The 19,802-nt window shown below is 32.5% G+C and overlaps 1 protein-coding gene across 23 annotated transcripts; it reads right to left on the reverse strand.

Annotated features, from left to right (window-relative positions):
• Positions 1 to 13,980: 13,980 nt before the first annotated feature.
• On the reverse strand, positions 13,981 to 18,592 carry LOC118482143. Of its 23 annotated transcripts, none has more exons than XR_004867456.1 (8): positions 18,326 to 18,590; positions 17,667 to 17,773; positions 17,469 to 17,578; positions 17,324 to 17,377; positions 16,535 to 17,226; positions 16,351 to 16,448; positions 15,655 to 15,741; positions 14,030 to 14,266 (listed from the first exon to the last, which is right to left on the reverse strand). XR_004867456.1 is itself a non-coding variant. In XM_035977662.1 (7 exons), exons 3-7 carry the CDS (start codon positions 16,567 to 16,569, stop codon positions 14,158 to 14,160), a joined length of 375 nt encoding a protein of 124 aa, XP_035833555.1. In that variant the 5' UTR covers positions 16,570 to 17,226; positions 17,324 to 17,377; positions 17,449 to 18,592; the 3' UTR covers positions 13,981 to 14,157. The 23 variants fall into 23 exon arrangements, 5 of the variants coding, with proteins under 5 accessions (XP_035833555.1, XP_035833557.1, XP_035833559.1 ...); XR_004867454.1 differs by having other exon boundaries at positions 18,318 to 18,589; XM_035977662.1 differs by adding an exon at positions 16,197 to 16,256 and having other exon boundaries at positions 13,981 to 14,266; positions 16,365 to 16,448; positions 17,449 to 18,592.
• Between the last annotated feature and the right edge of the window lie 1,210 nt (positions 18,593 to 19,802).

Here is a 19,802-nt window from a genome sequence, read left to right on the forward strand (position 1 = left end):
CAGATGTAATGTTCTTTTGATTGTTTGGATCTTGTTCTGTGTTTGAATGTTCAAGGGACTTTACTAGTTTACTGTTTGTTGGTTTACAACAAGTTACCGGCAAGGTAACAGTTAACGATTAGGGTGAAAGGGGTGGTCATCTTATGGATTAGGGTGAAAGGGGTGGTCATCTCATGGGAAGAGGTAAACTTTTGGGTAGAGGTAGCTATTTTTTTAATTTAAAATTACATATTTAAACAGAATAAATAAAACATAAAACATCAATTAAATAAAGACATTATATTTTTTACATTAAACTAAATTGAAAAAGACAACCCATAAAATTAAAGTAGTAAAATAAATTAAAACCATAAAAAATTTAGAAATTACATGGCCAATTATATTATTTTCCGATCTCGCGTTTTCGGGTTAGTGTGATTTTCAACATCTCCGGTGGAACATTGTCGTGTGGCCTGTTAAACGTCTCCAAATCCTTATCAAAATAAGTGATCTCACCGCCTCTCGACGTTCATCCGTCAACGCCATAAATTTTTCCTCTGTTGTATTAAAACTAGTAAAAAACCACTACTCTAAGCGTGTGGTATGGTCATGACCTTACCCTTTAGCCTTATAATTGGCATATTGTCACCGGATCCTTTGGAAGAAAGAAATCACTATTCTAACTGTAATTATTATTTTGTAACCCATAGAAAATTTTGTGTTTTAAGGGTGAACAGGGTGGGTGTGGGGAAGGGTGCGTGACCCCTTTTACCGCGCGACAACACCGCTGCCGACCCTCCCCCGACGATTAACTTGAAAATCGGTGAATGTTCACCGAATGGGCATGTGATCGTTGCTTCTTTTTTTCCAACCGTTGAGCATGTGACAACGGCTATGTGTCGTTTTAATTAAAAAAAAAACAAATAAATACATTATAAATAATACCTTTTTCCATCTTATTTTTCACCCAATTCACATACTCTTACTTAAATCTCAAAATTCTCATACTATAGATAGACAAAACAAGGGTGATGGCAAGAAAAACGTTTCGGGTTCCGGTTCGAAGAGACGAGGCAGATCGAATGGTTCAAGTGTGTCATTTCAATCACAACTCGGTTATTCCCCACACTCTCAACCTCTATATTTTTATGCCCAAACTACACAACCGGGTTTTTACAACACCAAACCCCAACCCAATTATCCACCACATTTTTTTCACAACCACAAGGTCCCACGATGGTTGCACCCGGTGTGTATGAATATCATACGGATGCCTAAAACTCTTTTGACTCGTTTGCTTATCGGAGTCCACCGACTCAATCACCAAGAGATAATGTAAAGATGACAAGTATTCCATCAATGGTTTTTTTTTAATATATAGTATAGGTATAGATATAGATGTTTTGGGTTCATTCTTGAGAATTAGATATTTTGAATCCAAATTCAATGTGGATGTATGGTAGAAGACAAGTTCTTTTTTTTTTTTTAAATTACAAAAAGGATTTGAACAAGTAAAAGTGAGCGGGTTTTAAGGTATTGAAATGCTTGATGTTTCAACTTTCATGTATCTTGTTTTTCCTCGAGTTTTATTATCAGATACCGAACAATACATTCCTTATTATAACCTGAAAGTTGATCAGATCTAACAAAGAAAAAAATAATAGTGAGTGCAGTTGAAACTTTCAATTTGCCAACAAAGATGAGTCTTTTGAAGGAAACAGAACCATCGATAATTATATGCATATGAATGAGTGGATGTTTGTGGAGCCCATATTTGCAAGTATGGGCATGTGTTGGTGTTCCCTTGCATGTGATGACCATGTCACACCTCTCATGCTCTTCTCGCCCTATTCACATCATTTATTTGAAGGGGAATTCTATTTGCACATAAGCCAACTTATTGGAATTCGATTTTCACATAAGCAAATTTATTCGAACAGTTTATTTTTTTAATACGGGTTGTATAGGTTTAAAAGTTAAATATGCATGTGTCAGTTCTTGTCTGGCAACTGAATGGGTCTATACGGATCGTATTGTATTGTTTTTTTTTTTTACAATTTTTTATACATTTAATCATAGTTTTAACAAAGTTTAATAAAAGAATATTTTTTATTTTTTAAACAAAAAACATTTTTTAAAATTTATCACGTAGTATAGGTTTGGTACATGTTTATTATACTATGCTATTTATGTTATAACCGTATTATATACCACACTTATACTATAGTTTATTATACTACATATGTTATAACCGTATTATATACTACACTTATACTATAGTTTATTATACTATATTATACTACACATATACTATATTATACTAAAAGTATTAGCATATACAATATAGGCTATACAAGACCTATATTACACCTATAGTAATGATACGGTACGTACAACACGTATAGATACAACACAACACGTAAGAGTACAAGTGGATTCAAAACAAAATGACATGTAATCATAGAATACGGTACCACACATAACCGAACGTCACCAATACGACACGTATAGAGCATATACTTCAAAAAACGACATGCAATGACAAAATACGTCAAAATAGGCAAAACCTAAAATTATGAAATTTTGATTTTACCCATATACGCATCGTATAGGTCAAAACTGGGTCGTATAATACCATTCAGTGGCGGGGCTTGAACAAAAATTTCGTGGGGACGGAAAGTCATGGGACCCAAAAAAAATTCTTTTCGCTATGTTTCGGGTTATATGTTCGGTCGACTGTTCGATTCGGGTCGGGTCGGGTCAAACAACAATAACTCCAAATAAAACTAAATAACCTTCATTCACCCGTTCTTACACATAAAAGAAACTAAATTTGAACCCTCAAGTTTCATTTATATAAAAGCTAGTTTCAGACTTTATTTAAAGTCACTTCAAGTTTAAAAACAACTATAAAAAAAATACTAATAGCCCCATTCTTCATGTTTTTTGTAACTCAATACGAAAATATGTATAACTTTTTGGACAATAAACTTGATAGAGGCAGGGAATTTTTAGGCAAAATAATTAGCGGAGGTGGACCTATATAATTTTAAAAATTTTGGACAAAAAAATCAGAAAAATTACATTACTAACTGAAATTTTGGCGGGGGCGGGTGCACCCCTTGCCGCTTAAAAGCTCTGCCCTTGGTACCATTATATGACTGGTAATAGACTTATACGATCCGTATAGACCCCCATAATTCTTAAAAAAAACAAGTGGTTAACTGATAAATTAGGGGGTCTATACGGATCGCATAGATGTAGAAGAAACAACAAAAATGCTACTACATTGGAGCCTATATATGTGGACATTCTATATAATATAGAGGAAAAAATTTTGTGTTCTCGTCACCATCAAGCGCCCATTTCTTCCCCGACCGTTGCTTCATGTCTAGGTTTTTTCTTCTATCAACTTCCAAAATAACTTTTTTGTTCTCCACGTAAGACCATTCTTCACTTTCCGATAACCCCCTAGTTTCCATAACCTCTTCCATTTCCTCAGTCGATTTAATAGGGGGCTTTAAAGAGGATTTATCCTATTATAAGGATATTAAAGGAAGTGGCTTTAAAGCCCTCATATGAGTGGTGCTGACTACTGAGTTGGCACAATAAAGCCCATAGGGCTTTAAACCACACCCACCTAGCATTAGCTACACAGACTCGTCATTTTTTATGAAGCTCGAGCTCGGCTCGAGCCTACTTATTTGAGCTCAAGTTCGGCTCGCGAGAAAAACACAAAGCTCGACTCGAACTATTTTGAGAACAAGCTCAAATGAGCTAAAAGGTCGGCTCGATCTCGCTTTAATATCGCTTAAACGAGCCAAAGCTCGGCTCGCTAAGGTTATCATCATTAGTATATTATATATAAAAAGAATAAAAAATTGGGCTCGTGGACCTAAAGAAGCTTTGTAATTTAGGCTCGGGCTCGATAACTAAACGAGCTCTATTCTAGGCTCGAGCTTGAACTCGTTAAAACTTGACTCGTTTAAACTTTTAACCAAGAGTAACTGTTGAAAGACACTGGACTGTTCATTCATATTGGGTTATGCTATATTATTTATTGGGCCAAATGTATGGGCCGGGTCTTACTGATTGTTATGTTTGTTGAAGTTGTTACAACAGATTGATGGGCCAGATATTTTGAAGGTGGTTTGTTGTAACTTCAGGGGTTGTTATTGTCAACTGGATGATCTATAGGTGCAAAGTTGAACTTGTCCTGAGCTGGAGTATATAAAGGCTTTCTCTCTCTTCAGTTGTATCGCTGCTCAGTTTTTCCACTTTCACTTTGTGTTTAGATCTAGGGTTTGTTCATCAAGATCTCTGTTGTATCTTGGCTGTTGCTCTCATCTGTTTGAGAGATCTTCTGTACTGTTGGTATAGATGATCATCTGTGGATGATCATCAAGACTGGTTGTATCGTTCCTCTTTGTATTGATCTTACGATTGTAAGATCTTAGGGTTTGGGGGGCACTTTTTTGGTTTGGGTTAAATAAGATTTTGTCACCTTGTTTTGTCGCTATTTTGTGTTGTTCTTGTTGTTTCTGTTATTGGATCATCATAATACCATTGTTTTAACATTGTTTCTGTTATTGGATCATCATAATACCATTGTTTTAACAGTAACTCTTGAGTCCCTAGACTTATTTATAATCCTAGTCATACATGATCGCATATCCGAATATACATCCCATTACTTGGCCCAAATGCATTGGGTAGTCATAACAGCCCAAATGAAAACAAATATGAATAAGGTATATTATACTGTTACTTTTAATTATTATTGTTATTATTTTGGTAAAAATTGGCGCAGCATTATATTTAGCTAAATTTTTTATTACAAATTAGAGGAACATCATATCCAGTTGGGGGGGGGGGGGGGGGGGATTTTGATGGATGCTGTTTTGGTGTTATATATGGCTTGTAGTTGTATTATTTATGTTGTGAAATACGTAGAAGGTAAAGTTAGTGAACATTTATTTTAAAATTATGGGCTAAATAGATTTTTAAGATTTGCACAAATCCATTTTGAACTTTAGGGTATTGTGACAATCTGTTACTTAATTTAGAAGTATCGTAACATGACAATCTAATGACAATTTAAATTTGTAGACTCGTATAGGTTTTTAATTTTTCGAGTTAGGCTACCATATACTTTAGGAAGACACTCTTACAACCTTTATAGCAATAAGGATTATGAGGTTATCCATATCAACAGTTTAAAATTAGATATTTAACGTATTTAAATATCTTCACTTGCTGAAGTTATCTCACTTATCCATATCAACAGTTTAAAATTTGTTGATAAAGATAAAGGAAACACTAGCAGCATTCTATTTAGCAACATTATTTACACCTAGTTATTATTTGTGTGAGGACAAACACTATACCACTAAACTACTAAGTCAAAGGTAAAAGGAATATTAGTTATTATTCGATTTCTTTAAATTAAAGGTAGGTGAAACTAATTCTCAAACGTACACGACATTTAGTTTAAGATTTTCAACATAAATATTTTTTTAGAGTCATATTCTTGTAAAACTAAAAAACATGAAGTTAAAGAGGTGAAAACGAAAGGTTTCGGGGTTATGTCCATTTAAAAGGTGCATAGTGTTACAAAAAGTAAGAGCTTCTGCAATAATCGGGCCTTTGACCCTAAGAACTCTAATGTGGAAGAAAGTTGTGGATGTGGAAGAAAGAGGGTGAATCTGGTTCATGCTCACGGACCATGCATAGCCCAAGGTTGTAGGTTTTATTTGAGGGGAGGAGAGAGAAGAAAGGGTGGTATATGAGACTATGACCTCTTGCGTTGCGAAAGCCAATTTTGTTTTTGTAGTTTTCCGAACAAGTGATGTAGCAATATGGGTCCATGGCCCTTTGCATTGCGGTTGCTATTTTAGAGATTTAAATATAAGTAATTGTTTATATCGGTAACTTTTAGGGCCGGCTCGGAGGAGATGCGGGATGGGCGATGGCTCAGGGCCCAAACTCTCCGGGGGCCAATAAATTTATTTTTTTTTAATAAAGTTACGCTGTAAAACGTAGAATATATAAGTAACGAATTGGAAAATGACATGATAAGGTGCATGGTCTGGTGGTTCCCATGTCACTTTATTAGCAAATAGATCTTGGGTGCTAATCTTAATAGCTTCATTTTTAGTTGATTTTTTTTCTTTATGTTTGATACCTATATATTAAATGCAAATGACATTAATTGTCTAATTTTGTGTTACATTAAATCAAAATAGAAATCATAGTTCTCAAATCTAGTTTAAAAATGATTATTTATGTTAATTTCTTAAAATATTATTCAATCTGCAATTAGTTTTGTGTGTTTCATTTTTCGATGAAAATATGTGGGCCCTGTACGAAAATAAATTTGGATAGGTTACGATTGTTTTACATGATCGTAAATAACGATTTTTAAAGTTACGACATAACTATTCTGTATTTTCTTAATTTACCCCCACAACGTGTTTTCTTTCTATGTTTCGTTGTCCACGTGTGCGTGTGATTCCACAAATTTTGAATTCATTTTCATATATTTAAAACTTTTTTGTATATTCTTTTTAAAAAGTTTATACTTTTGGGGCCCATATTTTATTTTCGTACAGGGCCCACATATTTTCAAAGAATTTCGAAGACGGCGCTGGTAACTTTTTTAGCCACTAAACTAGCTTACAATTAAAGGTTACTATTACATAAATATTTCCTTAAAAATATATATATATTTTCTAATGGTTATAAAAATCTAACAATAAAAGAATCTTATTAATGTTTCGTAAATAAGATAAAATTAATACCGTGGGGTATGGTGGGGCGGGGGTTTGGAGCATGGGTTGACACGTGGCTTGGGAGCTTCGCTGGGCTGACCCACATTGAAGACGGTATGGTGGAGCGGGGGTTTGGGGCGTGGGTTTGGTGGGCTTCGCTGGACTGACCCAAACCACTAGGCTATTTGAATATTTTTTAAAACAACAAATTTATTTTTTTTAATATTTTTAAATAAAGAAAATTACATAAAAAAATTCCTAACGTTTATATTTGTTCTTTATTTCTTCTCTCGTCTCCAAGACTAGTTGCAACTCGTCACCCTCTAGGTGATCAATGGGCTGGAATAAAAATTTCAAATCATCCCGTTTTTGTTTCAGGGCATCTCTAGCATCTTTGCTCTTTCGAAGTTCGGCCCTTTGTTGTTGGAATACGTTGAATGTATCTAATTTGCATGCAATGTCATCCAACTGATCGCTGTATATTCCCCTACGCGAGCCCGAACTCTCAGCTGAAAGCGATGCCGTACCCGATCTTGATTTTTGAGCGCGCCTTTTGATAGGTCGATGGAGGTTGGTGAAAGGTTGATGGGCGTTTGTGTAAACGGGGTAGGTATCGAATCGTCGGTGTGTGGGAAGTTAGTAAACACACGATTCCCGAGATACGATGCATAACTCGCTTCAAGGGGCATAGGGGAGTGTATGAAAAATGGACGAGGCATTGGACGATTGGGTGGTGGGCTAGGATTATTTTCTTGGAATGCAAACGGGTTGTTCGGGTCATAACCACAGTTATGAGGATGTATTTTTTCGTTTTGTAGAAGGAGAATTGAAGATGATTATAGAAGATGTGGAGTGTATTGTGGTTGAATGTGGTAAAAATAGGAATTGAAGTGTGATATTTATAGTGAAAAAATATTTTTTTTTAACATAGCCGTTGGCCAACGGCTAGTTTGGTTTGGCCATTAAGAGCCCGCCATGTCACTTTGCTAGACCCGCCACATGCCCGGCTTCAAACCCAAGCCCCAAGGACCATGCCCCAACCCAAGCCCACCCGGGATGGTGACTTGAGCGTTTTCCCCCAACCCACGCCCCAACCCAAGCCCCATACCCCATAGTCTAAAGGCATCTTCTATAAACCCATTTTTCACAACAAAAACTTATGGATTACAAATTTTGATGTTTTAACTCTTTAAACAAATTCTTACTCTAGGAAAAATAACATTACGAGCTCCATAAAGATTTAATCGTTACGGGTGCTTTAAGTTAAGCTAGGGACATTAAAGCAAGAATAAATTGCCAAATCTCTGATAATTTTAGGGAAAACAAATGTTACGAAAAATAAAAACTTTTCCCTTTGTAACAACTTTGATATCAATACAAATAGTTAAATTTTGTGTTTCTTTTATTCATTTGCCAATTTTTTTTTTGTCGTGTTCAGTTATCCTAATTACAGTGTACTAAAGGATTTTTTTTAACCGCAAATTTGAATCACTGACGGACTACTGGAGTATCATAGTGTCACCAGCAGAACTACCTGATCATATTCATCTCCACTAGGCAATGCCTATACACCAATTCAGTAGGAAACCCAATAAATATGAGAAAACCCCCCTTGTGGGAATCGAACCCAAGAACTATTGGTCCCAAAGTTTTATCCCACCTCTAATATGCCACTAGGCTATAAAGCCATGGGCTGTACTAAAGGATATTAATATAAATTGTCGACGTGACAAGCTCCGAAATAGGTAGTAAAACTATATATCAAAGAGACTTGTTAGTTTATGGTTGCACATACAATATCTTTCTAGTTTAGAAAATCGTATTTCATTGAAAAAAGATAGAGAGTCCGTTACTTTTTGAATTGATTTTCTTAAATGTAAGAATCGTGTAGGAATGATTTACAAACTTAATACGGATATTTACCTCATATTCATAAACTATGTATATATTTTTACTTATCCATTTAAGCTAACATAATTTACCTATATAATAAAAAACGAACTCAATGAACAGTAATAAATAAATAAATATTAAAAAAAAGAAACTAATTAACAATAATAAAAATAGAAATGAATTAATAGTATCGGGTACTGGTACCGATATCAAATTTATCAAACTGAGTGTATTTTCGGTATCCGTTCGACACCGGTATTTATCGGGTTTTAACAATAATAAAAATAAATAAATATTAAAAAAAAGAAACTAATTAACAATAATAAAAATAGAAATGAATTAATAGTATCGGGTACTGGTACCGATATCAAATTTATCAAACTGAGTGTATTTTCGGTATCCGTTCGACACCGGTATTTATCGGGTTTTACCCTCAAATACCGGTGCCATACCAGTACCGACCGTATCAAGCCGTACTGTACCAGGTATATTGGGTACCGATACCCACTTTTGGGGATTTCGGTAACGGTATTTTCGGTACCGGTTGGTACCGAACTCATCAAATCCTGTAGCAACGTAGCAATGCAAGTAATTGCACAGTTTAGATTACTTTTCATACACACAGTAAGTAAACTGTATTTCGTTTGAATGAGGTTTTATATACACAACAACTTATTTTGCTTTATTTTTTGTCTTTTTACGTAATTAATGAATTGTAGCATGTAAAATTAACTTGATATTTAGATTATTGATGAGCAAATCGTATCAAATCCTGTAATCAAACCGATATCGTATCGGTACCAAATTTACTATACCAAATCATTTTTTGTACCAATTTGGTACCCACATTTTGACATTTTCAGAATCGTTATTTTCGATTCGACACCAGTCTAGCACCATACCTATATTTATTGATTTTTACCTTCAAATACCATACCGTATTGTACCGAGCATTTTCGGTGCCGGTACCTTATTTCGATGATTTTTCGGATCGGTACTTTCGGCGCCGTTACCGATACCGAGCTCATCCATATTTTAACGTGTTAGCACCGTAATAACTGAACTGAAAACAACCGAATTTCCAACGTGTAGGACGTGTGGGCCCTATTATTATATATTAGGTTATTTAAAATCGCTTCTTTTAGGACTGATTGACTATCCTTTTCACGACAAATTTATTTATGTTTTGATATTCGGTATTCGGTATCTGTTTGCCGTTGCTAACACGCATTTTGCAGTCATTAGGTCCCCGCCGCAACGCGCGAGTGGAATTTAACTAGTTGTTATCTAAATATATAGTAACATTATAAAACCATGGAATCTTCCTGGTCAAAACTCATTAGGAGTTTATTCTTTTGTATGATGGAACATTGGAAGACTAGAACATGTGAACAAAAGATTTTGATGTCTACTAGTGGCAACAAATGTACATTGTTAATTTGACAACAGTAAAATATATTTAAAAAAATGTTTGGTTTAATTATTATACTAGGTTTTGGTTTGAAAATCTGAAACAATTGACACGCCCACTGCCTCATGCCTCCTTGTCTTAAAAAATAACAAAAAATGGTCGGTTTGAAGAAAACAAATTAAATTAATTTAATAAGAAAAGGGGTGGCCGGCATCGGCAGTCTGAGTATCAACGGCAGTAGGACCGCCGTGGATGCCGCCGCTGCTATCTTTACATCTACTCATACTAGTTATGGTAAAAATCCAATCGGAGATCTATTATTCCAACCTTCACTCCACCTTCTAATAATATTAATTTAACTTAATTCACTTCTATCTGATTCTGATTTTATTCCGTAAAGAATGATCGATAGTGTATAGATTATAAGTATAATTTTTTTAAAGTGTGATCAAAAAATATTTTTTTATGTATAATGCATCTATGATAAAATAAAATAAGAAATTAAGATCTATTGCTTAGTGTTTGGTTAATTGGATTTACTCCATCGTTAAAACTGTAGTTTAACTTTTGTTTTTATTAGTTTGGTTAATGGTTAATAGGAACTTTATGAAATGCGTGAATCTATACTATATAACTAGGTTATAACCCCGCGTATTACACGGGGTTGAACAAAAATTTATATAAATAAAACAATATATCTTTAAAACCTATTGTATAATTTACGTGTTGAATAAATATAATTTTATATATTAAATAATAAAAAGGTTATATCTATAAGAACCATATTGTATGGGTTGAATAAATGTAATTTTATATATCAAATAAAAAATATATCTTTAAAACCACGTGTATAACATGGGTTGAATAAATGTAATATTGTTTACGAAATAATAAAATAATACATCTTTAAATAACCTCATTTATTACACGGGTTGAATAAATGTAATTTTATATATCAAACAATAAAAAATTACATCTTTAAAATTATGCGCATTACACGGTTTGAATAAATATAATTTTCTGTACTAAATAATAAAAAATATATATCCTTAAAAAACCCTGTGTATTGTACGAATTGAATAAATCTAAATTTATATATCAAATAATAAAAAGTTATATCTTAAAAAACATCATGTGTTACATGGTTTGAGTAAATGTAATTTTGTATAGTAAAAATAAAATATTTAATATATTAATACAAAGTTTGGTTTTCGTGATAAAAATAGATTATTCTATCGTTGCAAAATTTGTTAACGAAGTCTCAATAAATTTAACCCTTTATTTAAAACTCCGTAAATGTATAAATGATAAATAATATTAGTTAATTTTATTTTAAGTTTCGTAAAATTTATTTGATACCAAACTAAATAAAACGTTTAAATATAATTAATTCAAATAAATAATATTATAAATGAGAAGGAGATTAAACTAAATAATAATTATCCATAAGATATTAAACTAATAATATTTAGTAGCAAGGTTATCTATAATATATGATATTAAATTAAATAATATTTAATAGAAGGGTTATCTATAATTAATTAGAAGAGATTAATTAAAATAATAATTATCTATAAGAGATGACCTAATATGATGACAAGTGTCCTAATATGGTTTCTTTTATTATATAGTAAAATAAAAAGAAACCATCTTGTGACACTTATCATCATATTAGGCCATGTTTTATAGATAAGTATTATTTTAGTTTAATCTTTTCTAATTAATTATAGATAATCCTCCTACTAAATATTATTTAGTTTAAATTCTTATGGATATTTGTTATATAGTTTAATCTACTTCTCATTTATAATATTATTTATTAGAGTAAATTACGATTTAGGCCCCTGTGGTTATATCACTTTTACTCTTTTAGCCCAAAAAGAATTTTTAACATCTGAGCCCCCAACGTCTTTTTTTCTAATCTTTTTGGTCCCTAACGTATTTTTTCTAACCCTTTTGGCCCCTAACAATTAATGGATGGGGTTAGTGTTAGGGGCCAAAAGGGTTAGAAAAAAAGACTTTGAGAGCTCAGATGTTAAAAAAAATTTGGGCCAAAAGGGTAAAAGTGATATAACCACAGGGGCCAAAATCGTAATTTACTCTAACTAATATTATTTATCATTTATACATTTACGGAGTTTTAAATAATGAGTTAAATTTATTGAGACTTCGTTAACAAATTTTGCTACAACAAAATAATCTATTTATATCAATATAAACTTTTATCTATACTATACTATATAATAAAACATTAATGTGTGACACATGTCGTTCATTGTAGGTATTTATTTTATGATTTTCTCGCCTCACTTCCAAACTTATCTTATATTATTTAAATAAATGAATGAATAATGAGCTAATATTAAATTTTATCCTACTTTAAATTTCGGATACCATTCTTCCATTTTTCTAATAAAATATTATCCGAAATTGTAAATTGTTTTTTTTAACAGCAACTATCATAGAACAAAAACTAGCAAGAAGCTAGAAAAAACAAAGTATAGACTTATAAATTGAAACCAACCCAATCTTTCCACGAAAGATAACGGAGGCATATTTTTAATCCAAAGGTAGGAAATTGTAAATTGTTAATTTAAAACATTTTAAATAAAACAAATTATTTATCATGAAAACCAAACTTTGTATTAATATATTAAATATTTTTATTTTCACTATACAAAATTACATTTACTAACTTTTTTATTATTTGGTATATAAAATTACATTCATTTAACTCGTGTAATAAATGAGGTTTTTTAAAGATGTATTATTTTATTATTTGGTAAACAATATTACATTTATTCAATCCGTGTAATACATGTGGTTTTAAAGATATAATTTTTTTTATTTGGTATATAAAATTACATTAATTCAACCCGTACAATATGGTTCTTATATATATATAACTTTTTATTATTTAATATATAAAATTATATTTATTCAACCAGTGCAATAAAGGAAGTTTTTAAAGATATAATATTTTATTATTTAATATATAAATTTATTCACTCAACCCGTGTAATACACGGGGTTATAACATAGTGTAAAATAAAAGTAACCAAAAATAAATTTCCTCTTATTCCTTGAAGTGACGAAGTGAATATCTTGTATTATCGCTTTCAAATAATTAATGAATTTAGCCAAATGAATTGAAATATTTCACTTGGGAATTCAATATCCCTTTTGAATAATAAATGAACGTAACAAAACGAATTGAAATACATCACTTATGAATTCAATATCGCTTTCAAATAATTAATAAATTTGACCAAATAAATTCAAAATTTTCACTTTCTAACCATCGGCACGACACGACTATGGTTGTCGTCCCCATTGCTACCAACCCCTACAACTGCCTCAATTGTTGTCATCTTCATCGCCTCCACCACTACTACCAACATCATTACCATCTGTGCCACACTACATTTCAATTTCTTTAATAAATTTACAAACCAAATATGAGTATAATCAATTAAATATATCAAAAGTTCAAATTTCTTTCACAAATTTCAGTTTCGTCAAAGTGAAATTTTAAAGGAACAATCATGAAATGACCTAAAATGAGTTGAGGATTATAAATTCATGTTTAAACATATAGAACACTAGGTTATCACCCGGAAATTTTCTGAGTAGGAAAATTTAATTTACAAACAATTAAAGTATAAAATAACACTTTTAACCTCAAAGGGACTTCCTTTTGGATCTCCCAATCTATAAACAGATTATGCAAATATGTTACAAATCAATCAGTTTCAATTGTTGATCCATGGTTGGATTGTGCATCGTCTAATAGTATATAAAATTCTCTCTCACATATTCATTTCAATAAGTTAAAAACTATTTTGAGTCTTATTTCTAGATTAAAAATACTAAATGAAATCACCGAGTGAGTTTCTATTTGACCAACCACATGTGGAGAGTGACATATGCTCAAAATGAAAGTGTAGTTTTTCTTTCTTTTAGATAAAAACCGACATTTCTCCAAAAAGACCAGCATTCATAAACCACAAAACTTATTAAAAACATGGAAAAATATTACACCTAACAAAGCAAAAGAGAAACAAATAAAGTAAAAGAGTGAGTTTTTATTTGTAGGGCATCACCTCACTCCTTACACGGGTAAACACTAAACAGTGGGTGTCCAAGTAAAAAAAAAAAATAATAAAGTTTCCTTGCCCTTCTTGTGTCCACTAATCTCAAAATGTTTGCATCTCTGCAAATAATCATGAGAAAAAACATTAATAACATACCAAAAGCCATTCTAAAAGGATTTTATAGAGGCTAACCACTGTTTACCCATGTGACCCATATCAGTATTTAGCTAAGTTTTAGAGTTTACCCATGTGACCCAGTCCCATTTGACTCGTTACATTTTTAGCTATTTTTTTTTTTATAAATCTACCAATTTGACCCGTTGCGCGTAACATAACCCAAATTGACTCATTCTCAGGGCCGGCTCGGAGGAGGTGCGGGATAGGCGATGGCTCAGGGCCCAAACTCTCCGGGGGCCAACAAATTTATTTTTTTTAATAAAGTTACGCTGTAAAACGTAGAATATATAAGTAACGAATTGGAAAATGACATGATAAGGTGCATGGTCTAGTGGTTCCCATGTCACTTTATTAGCAAGTAGATCTTGGGTGCTAATCTTGATAGCTTCATTTTTAGTTGATTTTTTTTCTTTATGTTTGATACCTATATATTAAATGCAAATGACATTAATTGTCTAATTTTGTGTTACATTAAATCAAAATAGGAATCATAGTTCTCAAATCTAGTTTAAAAATGATTATTTATGTTAATTTCTTAAAATATTATTCAATTTGCAATTAGTTTTGTGAGTTTCATTTTTCTATGAAAATAAGTGGGCCCTGTACGAAAATAAATTTGGATAGGTTACGATTATTTTACATGATCGTAAATAACGATTTTTAAAGTTACGACATAACTATTCTGTATTTTCTTAATTTACCCCCACAACGTGTTTTCTTTCTACGTTTCGTTGTCCACATGTGCGTGTGATTCCACAAAATTTGAATTCATTTTCATATATTTAAAACTTTTTTGTGTATTCTTTTTAAAAATTTTATACTTTTGGGGCCCATATTTTATTTCCGTACAGGGCCCATATATTTTCGAAGAATTTCGAAGACGGCCCTGCTCATTCTTACGTAAACGGGTTGAAATAAATATTTTCTAACCGCTTAAAACTGAAAACGACCTACATTGATCTAATCTGATTCACTTATCTATAAACAATATAAAGAAAATTATTTAGTGATTAAATAACTCAGCCAGTAATAAGATAGAACACATGATCTTAGTCATCTTAGTTTCTTGTCTATGAATGTTGCATCATTTTACTTTTCTAATAAAAGTATTAAGTATAAAAATGCTATAAACCTATTATTATCATATCTTGCAGTACATCATAACTCTTTTGTTTAAATCTAATATTACCATTTTGCCCCTTGTGTTCATAGATAAACATGTTAGATATTTGTATAATATTTAGAAAAAAAAGTATATTAAATTACATGTAAAATCAAACTTGCTGCATGAATTTGAATCCATATTTTGAATCTTTTGAAAAGAAAATACCTGACAAACAAAACAGAATCGCCAGCTTTAAGCCTTTTTTGCTTAAATAAACATGCTCCAACATGTGGTAAGTAGATGGTGGCTTCCCTGCATTAGAATACAATAACAACCCTTTAGCTTATTTTTGTTTCAATAATTTCCTGTGAAATGTGAACGATTTGGAGATAAAGGTTAAAACTTTATAAAAGAGATTGATGATTAAATATAGGCTAGTCACTTATAACCCGTATACATAATTATTACAAATATAGTTTCACTTTATCAATAATCTTGAACCAAGTATGCGCAAGTTTATCATGGTTAGTCATAGCCTTTAGGAAAATTAGATATATTCATCACAACCCCGAAAAAAAAATCTTAATGGCACATATTAGTTTAAAAAGCATATCATTCAAAGATTTACATATACTAAACCCCTTTACTTAGTTGACTTTGACAATTAAATAAATTTTAACCACCAACGATTCAGATGAAACTAAAAATCAGAAACCTTAATACTTAGAAAAGGCAGCAAACAAACAAAATAAAAGATCGGAACTTAACTCAATCGTGGGGAACCCACATAATCTGTTATAAATAAGCTATATTCATCAGCAAATGGGCTACCCACATAATCTGTTATAAACTATGGTGACATGGGGTAGATGATTCAGAAGCTGTATGAAAGAAAATAAAATAATGAAATGCAGAGTTTACCACATGAAGTATACACTGGAGTGAGGACAAATTGTTGCATTTCAACTTCGTCTCGACGAATATGTGGCTTTAACAGGTGAAACACCCTGTGAATTAGACTAAATGATCGAATTAATTTAATAAAATGAATGAGACACTATAAAAATTTTGCTACCAATGATTGTTTCGAATAAAAAATACATACCTTGCGATTGATTTCAAAGATTTTGTGGGGTCCATGATCTGTTAATCGACGACAGAGGGCGGATCGGAGGCGGCGGTAGTCTCCAACTCAAATAACAACGGCGAGCAACAATAGAAGGGGGTTTACCAGCGGCGTTTGTGTGAAACGAACAGAGAGCGAATGGGATAAAACATTAAAGGCATTCTTTTGTTCTCAAAAGACCACTAAAAACAAAAGATATGCAAAAAACTAACACAAAGAACATCCACACACATCCTTATAATAACAATTTTAAATCACAACTCAGACTATGATTATTTATAATAGAGTAATCTGAAGCGAACTACAACATTGCAAAATAAAAAAAAGCACTTATACAATGAGCTCTAATGATCAGCTGCAATCATCAATCATCCCGCTGTCAATACCTACATATAACAGCCCGAATATACCAGCGTATTTACCATACTTCACATCAAACTTTCCCGGCGGATTCAAGATCTACTTGACCTTGAATTTGGGGAATCTGCTGCTTTGAAAGCCTAAAATGTAGGGTCAATCTTGCTGCTAAGCCATAGTTAAATCAAGAAATTCATACCTGAAGAAGCCGCCATGGCGAATTAGGCAAACGGGTTTTTGATCATCGGCACGAACAGACAAAACCATGCAGATAAGAGAGTGTTCTCAAGCTTCAAATCTCTGTGACAAATTTCCTAAAGTTCAAAAGAAACAATGATTAAAAAACATAAATAATACAAAAAGGCTCAAAATTACTAAACTTAAGTAGCATCCTAAAGAAGCAATCTTTACCGTTTAATGAGAATCCCTGACCCGAGATACATGTTGTTGAAGGAAAAACCGAGCCTGTTTTAAATATATCACTTAAAAGTGTTAGTTTTTAGTTATTTAATGTGTACAATTGAATCGAGGCTTACCCTAGTTTGCGTTGTCTCACCGGATTCCTTGTCTTCTGTTTTGTAGGTAGGGGTAGACCAATCAACGACACTGAGAAGACGACGCCACAGCTCCGCCATCGTCATCTCAAATAACAGATGTATACCAGTACTGTTGTCGATGTTACAAAACGATTATGAGGCTCAGATTTGTAAACAATCAAACAGAGTGGATAAATCCGCCATGGCTGCATACTTACGGTTTGTCATGTGAAACCACATGACCATCCGGGTTGCCCTGCCAAGATGCGGACGATCTCATCTTTGCCCAATTTCACTCAGACGCATTCAAGTTGATCATCACAGCCTTTAAACTCATCAAATCATCATCCAACAGACTAAAATTGAAATTATGAACCGAGATTCCAGCAAAACAATTATAAAACAAAACAATATTTCAAAACATGTCTTTTTATTTTATTAGCATACAATAGTTATGAAAATCGGATACAAAAAAATTTGGCAAATGCCATAGGCAGTATAATGAATTCAAATCGAATATAGAGTATAATTCTGATGTAAGCTGGATGAAAAATAGATTCTAATAGTCAAAGGTAAATTATATTAGGCTAACACATTAACCAGCATAAAAAAACCCTCTTTATCTCTATATACTCAATATCAACAACTATTAACATACAATTGCATAGAACTCCTAACACAGTAACCACAATGCTTCAAATTTATCAAATAATTATCACACATTAAAAATTGTAACATATAATTCATAAACATTCGCAACGTTAACAGGTCGAGCTACTCTAATCATAATCATACTCAATCAACAATCGCATAAACTAAAATTAGGTCAAACAAAAACACATCATTACAACAAATCCAAACACTAATACCTTCATACATGGATTTAACCAGCGATTCGATGTTTCCTTCTTGTTGGCTCACAAGAGGCGTATCCACAAGGCCGGAGAGCGGCGCCGACGACGGAAGAAGAATCAATGGATATTTCGGCAAAAGAAAAAGAAAATCTTTGAATACGATTACCAACATCAGTTAGATTCTTCATTTAAAATAATCCATGGATCCAAGTTTGATTTGAACTAGATGTAGAGTGAAGCGGCTGAAAGAATGATTTAGGGTTTGGAATGAAGCGTGAGAAAGAAAATGGGAGTAAGAAGCAATATAAAGGATCCAAAATTAAAAGCCCGACCCAACCCGTAGTCTTCCGGATCCCGTGTCCAAATTTGTGTAGTTTATGTAATATTGATTCCCTCCCAAAATCACCCTCTACTCAACCATAGAATGCCAAATCAGCAAAATTGCTCCACCATTCAATGACAAATGGCCCAAATCATCTCATTTATTAATATATATAGATAATGAAAGGTACACGAGCTCAGTGGTAACGTAACCTTTAATCTATATCGTAGAGTTAATTTTCTAACAATTTATCTCTAGTATGCTCGCACGCTAAGTGTTTGTGGTTGTTGGCGTCTTTTGCATCCCCTCCAAAATGAAAGAAAAATATTGTATTATAAATAATGTTTGGAAAAAAGAGCGGAAAAAAAATCTAAAGAAAAGATATTATTAGTACCAAGTACCAACTTCACTTTTGTAAGTATCTATGAGTGTGAGAGAGAAGACTGCCATGTTGGCTCATGGCCATGGGTACCCCTCCCCCCCCCCCCTCCCACGGTCATTCGTCACCGAACAATGAACGGTGACATGTGTGGGTTGGTCATGCTCGTGAGAGCAAAATTCTCACATAGCACGACCAATTACTTACCGACATATAAACATTTCTTTTTTTTTGTTCTTTTTAAATTTTTTATTACAATATTTTATTTAAAACTTAGTTTGTTTTTTTTAAATTACTTGTGTTCGTTAGTGGTTTTTTTTATAAATTCTAAATACATACCTTTGTTTAATTCTTTTTCGGAACATTCCAATATAAAAATTAACATAATAAAGATCTTTAAAAATGTTTATAGTTACACAAGAGGTTTTGTAACGCCCAGATTTCCTAATCCGAAAAAGTAATATTATCATATTATTATTTAACAAAATTCGGGCATGACTCGTTCGTATTATGAACAATTCCCTGTAAGACCAACTTGTAAGAACTTAAATACGACACAGCGGAAAATATGAGCCCAAAAAATTCGTTTTTAAAAAGTCATATTAATTACATGAAGACTCAATTACAAATTGTAAAAAAATTCGTTAGAAAGGATTCACAATGTTACATTATATCAAGGCTTCATGACCTATTTAAAAACAAACTGTGTGACCTTTCTTTCCCGTACAATCCTTGCTCTCAACTCGATCTATGTCTGCTTCACTTCGCTAGTGGTAGAGAAAACCCGTACGATACCTAT

Source organism: Helianthus annuus, chromosome 9, assembly GCF_002127325.2.
Source record: "Helianthus annuus cultivar XRQ/B chromosome 9, HanXRQr2.0-SUNRISE, whole genome shotgun sequence".
Classification (NCBI taxonomy): domain Eukaryota; kingdom Viridiplantae; phylum Streptophyta; class Magnoliopsida; order Asterales; family Asteraceae; genus Helianthus; species Helianthus annuus.

Excerpts from the sequence above, each read along its gene's own strand:
- LOC118482143 (XM_035977662.1), bottom strand. The coding sequence starts at position 16,569 with ATGGACCCCACAAAATCTTTGAAATCAATCGCAAG. Across the intron at positions 16,449-16,534 it reads TCTTTGAAATCAATCGCAAG|TCTAATTCACAGGGTGTTTC; the intron begins GTATGTATTTTT and ends TCGATCATTTAG. Across the intron at positions 16,257-16,364 it reads CAATTTGTCCTCACTCCAGT|CCCATTTGCTGATGAATATA; the intron begins GTATACTTCATG and ends TTATGTGGGTAG.